General features: G+C 37.6%; 1 protein-coding gene across 3 annotated transcripts in view; it reads left to right on the top strand.

Annotated features, from left to right (window-relative positions):
* The window catches only part of ST7 (suppression of tumorigenicity 7), a 242,395-nt gene that overhangs the window by 184,715 nt on the left and 45,863 nt on the right, over positions 1-11,817 (top strand). For all 3 annotated transcript variants that reach the window (XM_006910581.3, XM_006910582.2, XM_025045941.1), the window contains one exon: positions 3,632-3,746. In XM_006910581.3, coding sequence (XP_006910643.1) covers positions 3,632-3,746 — 115 coding nt within the window. The remainder of the gene's footprint in view (positions 1-3,631; positions 3,747-11,817) is intronic.

The raw sequence follows: 11,817 nt of genomic DNA, 5'->3' as shown, positions 1-11,817 counted from the left end.
CATATATATTCCTTTAAAAATATTAGAACATATAGAAAATAGGGAGAAAGAAAGAAAACTCGCCTTTAATCTCACCAGAAATAACTACTATTAAAACATTTGGTTCCTTTTTTACCAAGTGCATTTCTATGCATAGATACAGAAGAAAAGCATGATCTTATTTGCAAAATATAGTTTGCATACTGCTTTTTCTAATGTAACTTTGTATATCAGCATTTCTCAGGCCATGCCATTAAGAATTATTTTAGAATTTAACTACAAATGACTACATGTAATAGTCCCAAAGATGACTGTATCTTACACTTAAAAACTTCATAATGGGTTAAATTTTAATTTGCTTGCATTTTTCACTATTATAAATAATGCTATGATAAGCAGCTTTGTTTGTAAATTTGTGTTCACATCTGCCTATTTCCTTGGGAGAGGTCCAGCTATGTCAGTAGTTGCCTTTTAAGCAGGGGTGTGATGGACTCAAGTGTGTATATTTGAAAAGCTGTTATGACAGCAGTGTGAAGGGTGGATTGGAAAGAGGTAATCCAGAGGCAAGCAGAGGAAAGATCCTATTTGAGCAATTTAGGCCAAATATGAGGGCATAAACTAAGATATTGGCAGTAAGGGCAGAGAAAAGAGGAGATGGTAATGATTCTTACCATCACGTTTGCTTGTTTATTGTTTATTTACATCAGAGCTTTCCTCGAACATGAAGGAAGCAATCGTCAATTTTTACACAATACTTCAGAGATTTAGGGACCTCTAAGGTGGCTGTAGTGGGTAGTGCAAAGAGGATAACAGGGGTTAATGGTTCTCTTCTCCAAGATAGAAAATACCAGAGGGGAAGAACAGGTTCGAAGGGTTCGATTGGGGAGGAGGAATTTATGAGCCCAGGATTAGGTGTATCAGATAAAACTGTCAGGGAGATAGTTTATAAATTGATCTAATATAATAGCTTAGGAGAGAGGTCAGAGCGGGATGTGAGGATGGGGAAGCCATCCCCACAAAAGTAGTCCTAGAGAGCAGGGTGTTTATGAGACGAGTACTTGGGACATAACCAGGGAGACTACTTACTCCTAAGTAGCAGAGAAGTAGCAAGTAGTAAGACTTCTTTGGGAAACCAGAGAAGGAGCTAGGAGATAAGTGTGAAGATAACCAGAAGAGAATGGCATCAAGGAAGCCAGGAGAGCCAACAATTTCAAGGAAAAAGTCATCAAACTGTTAAATGTTGCAGAGGTCAAGCGAGAAAAGGACTGTGGAGGGTTCCATGAGAGCAATTTAAGTCACCTGTAAATGTGAGATGAGCAGATTCAGAGGAATTGTGGAGCTGGAAGCTTCAGCTCCCTTCACTCCATACTATACAGCTACAGATTGTAGCTGTATAGTATGGAGTGAAGGGAGCTGAAGGAATAGAATGTTCATGGCTTTTTTCTGACACAGTTTTCTGTGAAGAGCTAGAGAGGACAAGGTTAGAGCAGAGTGAGATGGGGCAGCAGAAGGTTCACTTTTTCTTCTTGTTTATATTAAACAGGGAAAGCTAGATTTCCAAATTCTCATATGACTTTGATTACCTCTCCAACATTTGCTGTTTGCCATATTTAAAATCCTTTTATTGGTGATTATTTTTTTGGGCACGGTATCTTTGTTCAAGCTTCCAATGAAAGCAGTGCTGCTGGACTCCTAGCATCTTCGAGTTCCGTCGTCGAGTTCCGTGTAAACAAGCCAAGACCACATGTTTGCTCACACAGCCTCATTGGACTTTAATAAGACTCCTCAGTTTTTAAGCTTCAGCATACTAATATTTGGGATTGCAGTTTTAAAATTACAAAATATGACTTGTGTCCTTGAAGTTTGACCTTTACCTAGAGAATTGGTCAAAAATGGTAAATGTTTAAATGTTGCAGTTTAGTGAACATCTTTATTGTGTTGCCAAATGCTAACTGAGGAGAGATTTAATTCTAACAAGCTCTAATTAGAAAGAGAAAAAAATCAAAGGGTGATGTCAACCAGAATCAAAGTGAACCAGAACAAGAAATACTTTTATTGATTACAGAACATCAGCAATGTGTGGTGTGGTCTTATTCACTTCCTTTACTAGCAATGAAAATACTACAGGCTGTCTCTAGGGGATTCAGACAGTCTTATTGAACACATTTGAATCATTTTGATAGGTGTTTTTTGTTGGTAATGTGATGCTCTTTGGGGCTGCAGAAAATTATTTTTAGAGATATGCTAAATGATTCTTGGCTTAAAATAAAAACAATATGGCAAATGTTTCTAATGTAAGAAAAAATGGGTAGTCTATGCATTGTATCCACTGGTTTCCTGCTTAATGGCAAATTAGCCTATTTTTGAGTATTATTTCTCTCAGCACAGTCGCTTTAAAAATGTTGATGTCAAAGAAAGTTATTTTTTAGAGGTTATTGTGTTATAATAGAAAACAGTTATCCATGTAAGAGATTAAATAGAGGATATATAGATATTTTATATGTAATATAGAATATACATATATATAATGTACATGTTATATACGTATATAATTTTGCTTCATAAAGAACCTAGTTATCTTCTCCTTAAGATGAGATTTACCTTTCTCTGAGACAAGATTTTACTCTGAAATCTTGGTCCTTTCTTCTTTCTCTTTGCTTTCCTATGAAATTCAGTATTATATTTTTTAACTCTCTTTAGACCTCTCTTCCTCCCAATCCTGTCCAGAACTTTTAGATCGTTCCTTTAATCATTCTTTAATGATTCTTGTCAACTCTCTTGCTACCTGACTTTTCACTGAATCTCCTTCAATCTGCCCAGGCTCAATCCAATCATTTGATGTCTTTGCTACTGAACTTGGGCTGCTGTCAGCTAAAACTTGACAGTGGTGCCAATTGTATGCTATGTAAATTCATGGTGTCTAATTTGTTAGGCCCTCAAGGCAGCCTTAGTAATCCTTGATTATTTCCCTCAGCAGTTCTCCCCTTTGTGGCTATTCTACGCTTTCACCTCCATCTTCAAATTCCCTCCCTGCTACCTATTCCCTCATCCCAGAAAATGATCTTCACCTGTTTTATAGAGGTCACCAGGTAGGACTCCTGAACATCCACTTCCTTTACTACCACTCCTCGTCACTACCTACATTATTTTCTCTATTCATATCACCTTCATTATTGTTCTGCGTTTTCTCCTTAACTTTGTCAGGAGGCTGCTCAAAAGAGTAGTGCCTGCTTGCTTAGCCTTCTATTCTGTGGCTCCATCTAAACCACTCTCGATGAAGTTTAACTGTTAACACCTGAGAGGTAGTCGTCAACCTTCTCTTTATTTGGCCTCTGTTGTATTTTCACATCACTGAGCACTACCTCTAATTATCTTCCTCAGTTTTTATGAAACCCCCTCTCTTTTGGAGGTTCCCACCTTAGATTCTGACAAATTCAAAATCGCCATTTTTTCAAAATAGCAGGAGAAAAATTAAGCATTTAATGCTTTACAAAATAATAATTGGTGTGAATGCTTATAATTCAGTATTAACTATACTTCTAAAAATTATATTATACTTTCATATTACATAGACATATTGTAATTCAGTATTAGTTATACTTTTAAAAATGAGAAGTATATATTAATCGTTCCTTGGTTTCTTCTTTCCTAGTTAATGAAGGAGTTCCCCTTGCTGAGCATGTTCAACATCCATGAAAACCTCTTAGAGGCGCTTCTGGAACTGCAGGCGTACGCTGACGTCCAGGCAGTCTTAGCAAAGTATGATGGTGAGTCCGTGGGCGTTTTTACCTACTTGAGCATTCCTCTCTTTCTGATATATTTCAGTGATTAGATTGGAAGGATCTTTTCAAATAACACAGCACTTAGATAACTATTCTCTTAGAGATTTTTCACCTACAGTTTTATGATGGCATTTTATAGAATCTTAGAATTTAATGGTTAGTGGAGACCAGAAATGCTGAGTGGCCAGCGCCACATTCCTCTCCTTCTCTCCCCTCAGGTTCCCTTCACACTTTCCCTGTCAACAAGAGATATGCTTGTTCTGCCTTATCACCTCCATGGTCAGGAAGCACTCAGAACCTCTGCAGGTAGCACATACCCTGTTGGGACAGCGCTGAGCTCCTGCTATGACCCCACATTGACCGTGACCACTACCTGTTGCTCATGTTGATCCTTTGAAGCAATTTTGAACAGCTAGTAGCCCTTGCTACAGCCTTTGTGACAGCTTAGTAAACATTTGAAGATAAAATCATGTCCCCTTCATTCCAGGTCTCCTCATTAGTGGAATGACTCCGTTTCTTCACGTGAGATACTTTGAAGTCCCTTTGCCACTCTGGTTTCTTACCCATGAGCTTATTTCATTTTGCCTATTCTTAATAAACCATAAAAATAAGCTGACACATCCTAGATATTTGAAAACTCTTCTGCTTATAGTGCCATTGTCTGTGAATCACTGTTTGATTAATTGAACAAAAATTATTCACATAATTACTTGCCATGACCTAGCTGCAGAAGTCTTTGCAGAATTTCATACTGTTCTGCCTTATTTTATGGACTCTTTCTCCAAAATAAACATGTTTGCTTATAAAATGGATGTTAGGGAGTGATTTCTTATATTACATGATCATTTTATACTTTATAAAATATTCTTTCTTTAGTCAGCGTCTTTAGTGCATTTAAAAAATTATGCAGGTCAAAATTTCCAGGAGTTTATTAAACATATGGAACAAAATGTACTTTTTAAGTCTTATGTTTGATACACAATTCTTCATAAGTAATCTTTGAAATAAGTTGGAGTTTTTACCCCCTAAAGTTGGAGGAACTTAGGCATTATGAGACTGTTTTTGTTTTGTTATTAATTCTTGCTCACACTGATGATGGAAACTAAAAGCCCTCAGCCGGTGATGGCATCTCTTGGCCTGTGAAAACATGAGCACCCTGAGTAATAAGATATATTCTACCTAGCATGAAACTGATTTTAGAAAAAGAGAAAAGTATTTGTGGTGCATTTATAGTAAATAAAGACTAATTGGCCTTCACATAACTCTCTTTTGTTTTCTGTCTACGTGCTGGAATCTCATCATAAGTTGTGAGACTACCTTATAGGCAAAATGCTCATACACTAAGGGTCTTTGGTACAAAAGGAACCAAGTCCCATTCATTTGGGTTCAGGTGACCAAGCACTTTTCCAAATGCCACCCTGTAGCCATTAGTGCCAGCAAGGTTTCAGTGTTTGCATCCCCAGTGCCTACCTGTACTCAACCTGGTACTTCAAGATTTAAAAAAAAAGATTTAACCAATTTAACCAAAGATTTAACCCAAAAGATTTAACCTTTGGGATCTGAAATCTCTTAAGGTTCCTTTCATGAAGATCTCAGTTCATTACAGAAATCATCAGCTTTGTGTTATAAGACAGATTGTAAAATAAAGAAATGAACTCATTTGGAGCTTTCTCTCATCTCTATCTATCCCATTGCATGGCCTCTGTTCCACAACAACCAAAAGCTGATTTATTAGATTCTGATAACATATGTTCACATTATTTGTTACAACAGCGTCCCACCCTCCACTAGAACTTGGCTCACACGTTGCAGAATTCCTTTGTTGCAAATGGACAAACTCACCATACCAAGGCCTTTGTGTTGAATTTTGTTTATGTTGTGTACCTGGCAACGGAGATGATGTTCTTACTCATTATTCATGGAAAAAAGAGTGTCATTAGTGGCAGGACATATACTGTTGCTGAGATGCCTTGTTAGGGGTTTTAAGTTCAGCAGTTGTCAATAGACTGCAGATGACCTAACTCCGACTGAATTCTGGAGGGTGTTTTGGTGCAGACTTGGCTCAGGCCTGTGTCATTTACAGTAGAAATATAATGAAGTGGCTGCTGAAGTTACTGTTCTTGAGCGAGCTGCAGCCACACAAGACTATTAAAACATGCCTCTTGTTCTTCATCCTGTACTATAAAATGGGCTCTTTCAAGTTCATCCCTGCTGCTTTTCCTGGAGACCCACAGGATCTCTACCGAATTGTCCCATTTTTTGGCCCTGTGCAAGGAAGTGGGTTCTTTAGAGGGCTCTGAGTACAGACAGCAATTAGAGGAGCCCTGTTTGTCACCCTAGTTCAGATGTCATCACCCTCATCCATGAGATGTTAGAGACAGCTCTCTGTATACCAGCTTCTCCATCCCTCTCCATAGAGCCACACCCGGAGCAGCAGGATTATATGTTATCTTTGCAAACTGGAATGCTCTAGTTGGGTATCATTTTCTTGGATGGTTTATGGGTACAACAGTCCTTCTTTATTACATTTGCTAGGTGGCTGAATTGTTTTAGTAGTATGTTGGGAAGTGACACAGTGGGATTAGTGCTGCTTTAGTGACCTTTTTGCAAAAAGGATTTAGAAATACGGTAAGACATGGCTTTGGGGTTGGGGAAATAACATGCCGTGAGGAAGTGAGGGAGGCAACATGTATTCCCTGTGCCTCACTCTTCACCATTTTTTGGTTTTCTGTATGGTTTTTTTGTTTGGTTTTTTTTTGGCTTAAAGTTTTAAAAGTGACATTCACGGACTCCTTTTACAGTGAAGCTCTTTGGAAGCCCTGGATCCCTAGTAGGATCATCAGTTAAGTAGTCACGCAATTTTGTAATCTGCAACCTAATTTTGATTTTGATTTTGCCCCTGAGATAACTTCTCATGTTATATTATTGCAGCCATTAGTCTAAAATGCTGTTTTGCCATCCTCAGGAGTTTTCATGCTCTTTCATTGTCAATTTGTTAACCAATGTTATGGGTGGGTAGTTTTTATCCAGGTGGTTGGTCCTGGTTTTAGAGTCATTCACACAATGACTAAAATAACGGCAGAAGCAACAGATAGTATTTATTCAATTCTTATAATCTGTTGGGATCAGACATGATTCTAAGTTCCACATGGATGAACTCATTCTCACCACAGCATATGAGGTAGATACTACAATTAGCCCCACTTTACAGCTGAGGTAACTGGTGCAGAGAGAAGTTAAGTTGCTCAAATGAAGAGCCTCAGATGTCAAAGTAAAGCCATGAAGATGATATGTTATGAGAGAAAAGAGATCAACTAAGAAAAAATTTTTTCAATAAGATGTGAATTTTTATTGAAAGGAAAGCAAGGTAAAAACTGAGCTGTTCTGACTCCAGGCCCATGGTCTTAATCATCACACTTCCACCATCTCTGCTGTTGGCAGTAATTTTTTTTTTTTTTAAGTATTGTTCTTGTAATTTTTAGCTACAATTTGTTGAGAAACTATCATGTGCCAAGCATGTTATACACATTACCTATAACCTTCACAATAACCTCAGAAGGAGGTAGTTATTCCATTTTAGCAGATGCAGAAACTGAGGCTTGTGAGTACATAACTTTCAAACTACATTCCTTGAAAACTGCAGAACTGGGATTCAAGTCCAGGTTATTGGCTCTGAAAGCCCATGTGTTTTTCATAAACATAAGCCTTACTCAAGTAACTTGCTCTGCCTCTCTCACTCCTCTGAAAAAGACATGAATTAGGCAGGCTGGAGCATGGTGCAGAATTTCAATGATACCAAATTGTCTTTGAAGATTCCTTTTTAATCATTCCTTTAGAATGGGATATATCTATATTTGTTGTTTTTCTGAAACTATCTCCGAAATATGGCTTTCCATCTTCAGTCAACTTGTGCCTAATTTCTTTAGTCACAAAGGGGATTTGATGTATGGTGTTCATTTAATTTGAAATTTATCATCTTTTTTTTTTTTTCATCATACATTTGCTATAAACACAGAAATGTTTTCAAGATCATTAAGTCTTCAGAACCTTCTTTTAGAAGCCATTGTGAAAGTTGTTACAAGCTTTGGATTGCCTTTCAAAGAAGTTTATAGGCCACCTAGGTTGAAAACTTAAATCTCAGAGATTAGGGTGGTAACATAGAAAAGAATTCATGCCTTTCTTATTTAAGATCATTTGTGCATTTCAATTGTAGAAGAATCTCATAGAACAAGTAAGAATGTGAATATGAGTGCTTACAAGATACCTTTCGGAGCATCTATTTCTGTACCTAGTTTGTGATCTCTGAGGATACCAAAAGCAGTCATGGGGCAGTGGTGAAGAGTACTAGCCCTGGTGGCAGCCTGCTGAGATCAGGCCCCAGCTCTGCCTTTACTAGCTGAGTGAATTCTGCAAATTACTTAACCTTCTAAGCCTCCTTTCTTCCTCTGGAAATGGAATGGAGGCTTAAAAGGCTAAGTAACATGCCCAAGGTCACACAGCTGGGAATTTGTTGTGAGGATTAAAGCAGTTAATTCATGTTAAGTGTTTAGAACAGTGTGGGGCACAGGGGAAGAGTTCAGTAACTCTTAGCCATTGTAAAGAGCCAAGATTACCACTCCTGAACTTTACCTCTGTTCTCAATCAATTTTGTTTAAATGGAAAATCATATATAAAATGTCAGTTAAAATGGAATAAGAGCCCAGTCTTGTGCCCCCCCAAAAGGCAGTGTTATGGCCTATTATTAAAATTAATTATGGATCTAATAGGGCATATGTATAGATATTTGATAAGAACAGAAATTTCTAGTTTTATCTACAAACAATTCTTAAACTTTTGGAAAACTAACAGAAATGCCAGGGATTTTTACTCCTGATCAAAAGACAAATTGTGTCATCCTTGAGACAATTTGCATCAGTGGAAATACAAACCCAAGCTCATTTGGCTATTTATTCCATTAGGTCATTTAGTGATTGCCCTAAATTTGGGGGCAGAAACTTCCCTGTGAGGGACAGCTGGTCTTTTTTATAGTCACAAATATTATATAAACACAACACCTATATCAAGACCATTTTTACTGATGTTATCAAGCCCATTCTAATTTAGCATTATTATCTGCCATCTGGTAGTGTGCAGAAGGTATACTTTTAAGAACAAGCCCTGTTTCTAATATTGGGGAAAATACTTTCATCTCAGTAGATGGAAAACATTTTAAAAGTTCTAAAGAAAGCATTAGAGGATCACTCTATGTTGAGACTATTCAGAAAACAAGCTTTTTGCTGATATTGTTTTGCATAGACACTATGCCTTCATAAGTAAAAATTTTGTAATCTTTGTTCATTGCCCAAGGCCTTATAACTACCACAAGTTACAAGTTACTCAACTATCATCATAGTCCCTTTAGAATGGTCACTGGATAGCCTGTGTTCTAGGTAGGCTGTTTTCCATTTATGTTTGAAGAATAGGCAAGAGTAAGAGAGATTTGAGATGCTGAGAGGACCAATGAATAAAATCTGTATTCAGGCTGTCAGTGTCAGGCTGTCCAGACCAACAAAACAGTGTTTTTTAGTCAAGTATACAGACGTATAACAGATGCCACAGGCCCAAGCAGCTTCCAAAATGTATCCACTACAAAATTAGGCTGTCCTTGAGAGAGTTTTGAACTGCAGTCAGTCCCTAGTGACAGGCTTTAAGCCTAGTCCAGTTCCCAGCCCAGAGCTGGCTTTTACGGAAGAGATCAAGGATATCAGGCAGATGTTGAAGAGAATTCTTGTGTAAAAGAAGGGCTTCAGGTGATTGAGAAATGGTGGCCTTGTATAGCTTTGCATCGGGTGCTCTGCCAGCTTGGAAACTAAGGGTTAGATTTGAGAAGGGGAGTAAGCCTCTGAGGTTTCAAAATGATTGCCTATCATGCCGTACACGCCATGAGCAGGAGCTGCGATAGTAGATGTTATTTCAGTAAAGACTGTATGCATGAGAAACCTCTATCTCTGATGATGGAAGATGTTTTATGAATACATCTGTAATCTGCATAGTTGGCACATGGACAAACCCTCTAAATTTATGTTGTCTTTAGTAATCCTTATTGCCCAGATAACATCTGGTATTTGACTTTGTAGCATAAGTGAAATCTTCAGGTTGTAGCTGAATTCGTGTTGCCTGCCCCGCCTCTCCTCCGAATTACTAAGGTCATGTAATATTTCCTGATTGAATCCTTGAAGTCCCAGGTGTTAAGTCTTTTTGAGGTTCTCGTATTGTCAATCCTTTTTATTTCTTCAGTGACAGTTTCCCCTTTGATTAAAAGGGGACTTTGGATTGGCTTTCTGAAGGTGGGATAAAAAGACCTCACACTGTCTGGAACCAAGAAAAAAGAAAAATCTACATTTCTGTTGTTTTATTTGTATCATATCATGGAGTAAACTGAGAAGTTTTATTGAAGACAAGCAGTTGGAGGACGGTATCACATAATAGGACAGTGATAATACATCATAGTCCACAAACAGGTTAGGAAGGAGAAATGGGCTGCATTTTTGTTTGTTTGTCATTTTGTTGTTGTTGTTTGGTCAGTTTGTGGCTCCAAAAGCATCTGTCAAGGCCACTTGTGTTGGGTTAATACAAACTTCAAGTATATCGATTTGTTGCCTGATTAAGATACTTGATACTCCATAATCTTAAATGATGACAGAGAGTAATTAGGTTAATTTTTTTCAAATTAATTCAGCAAGAATCTATCAAACCCTTATGTTGAAGATACTACCTTTTAGGTGCATCCGGATTCAGAGATGAATATGATCTCTTCTGTGTCACCAAGAAACTTTCAGTTTAGTGAAGAGAGATGTTTATGAAAAAACATACACACACACACACAGTAAGTCGAGGTGGGATGAATCAGTGCTCAGGAAATCTATTGGAAATGTGCTGTGGGGATGCAGAGAAAGAAACCCTTTGAGAGCAAACCCCGTGTTCTCTTCTAGAACACTCACAGACTAGGGTAGGGTTCAGGACACTTGCGGTGAATTGAGTGACTGGTTAGATGAAGACGCAGTGGACATAGTGTCCTCACTTGTGAGGTAACTTTAGATTTATTTATCTGCTAGCTGCTATCCTTAAAACACTGTTTTAGAATTATAGATATGAAATAAACCCTCAGTTGACCTATTTCATGCATAGGAACAGTAATGATCCTTTTTAAATTACATCTTGATGATTATTATTGTAGGTGAAAAAAAGGAAATTAGATCAAAAAAGATAATCACAGAAAAAATGTTTTGCTTCGTGGGTTTTTAGACACATCAAATCAATGGTTTCACTCGTAATTACATAAATTTCTTCCAAGATTATTATATTAAATTTCAAGTTTGCTATTATGAGCCATTTTTGACTTTTGAAAGTTAAGAGTCATTCTTCCTGAGATGACCTTTTCTTTCAGCAACATCATTCCCATAAAGGGTCTTTGGGAGCCAAAAAAGGTGTGGTTCGCCTTTCTTGTTTCTGGCCCCAAATTTTTCTACTTTTCTTCAACCTCGTTTTAGCTTTCACTCTTGCTTTCTTTTTGCCCCACTTTTTCATTCCACTGCTGTTTCAAATAGACATCTAGTACAATTTCATGCATTCTGCTAGAATGCCATAAGCAAAAATAAATGCAGTACACATGTTGAGAAAAAAACAAGTTACTGATTCCCTCTCAAAACATCCATCAACACTGATCACTTTTGGCTCCTAGAAGCTAAATTAGATATAGATGTTTACATAACGAAGGCAGCTAATATCAAGTAATTTGAGATGTTAGTATATTAATTTAAGATTTCATTTAGCAAACACAGATCACCAACCATGTTTCAGATGCTGTTTTGTGTTATGGGTACAAAGTAATGAAGAAACAAAGCTTTTACTCCTAAAATATAGCATGTAAGTAGGAGAGGGAAATAACAGAACAGTCAAGTGCTATAAAATGTGAAGACTGTGATAGTTTAGCCCAAGAAGGAAGGGACAGTTCACCCAGGGGAAGTAAGGGAAGTCTTCCCGGTAAAGGTGGGAGCTGAGCTGAGCCAGACAGTGA

This window comes from Pteropus alecto, unplaced genomic scaffold, assembly GCF_000325575.1.
Source record: "Pteropus alecto unplaced genomic scaffold, ASM32557v1 scaffold22, whole genome shotgun sequence".
Lineage (NCBI taxonomy): Eukaryota > Metazoa > Chordata > Mammalia > Chiroptera > Pteropodidae > Pteropus > Pteropus alecto.
This window is presented reverse-complemented; position numbering and strand designations above follow the sequence as displayed.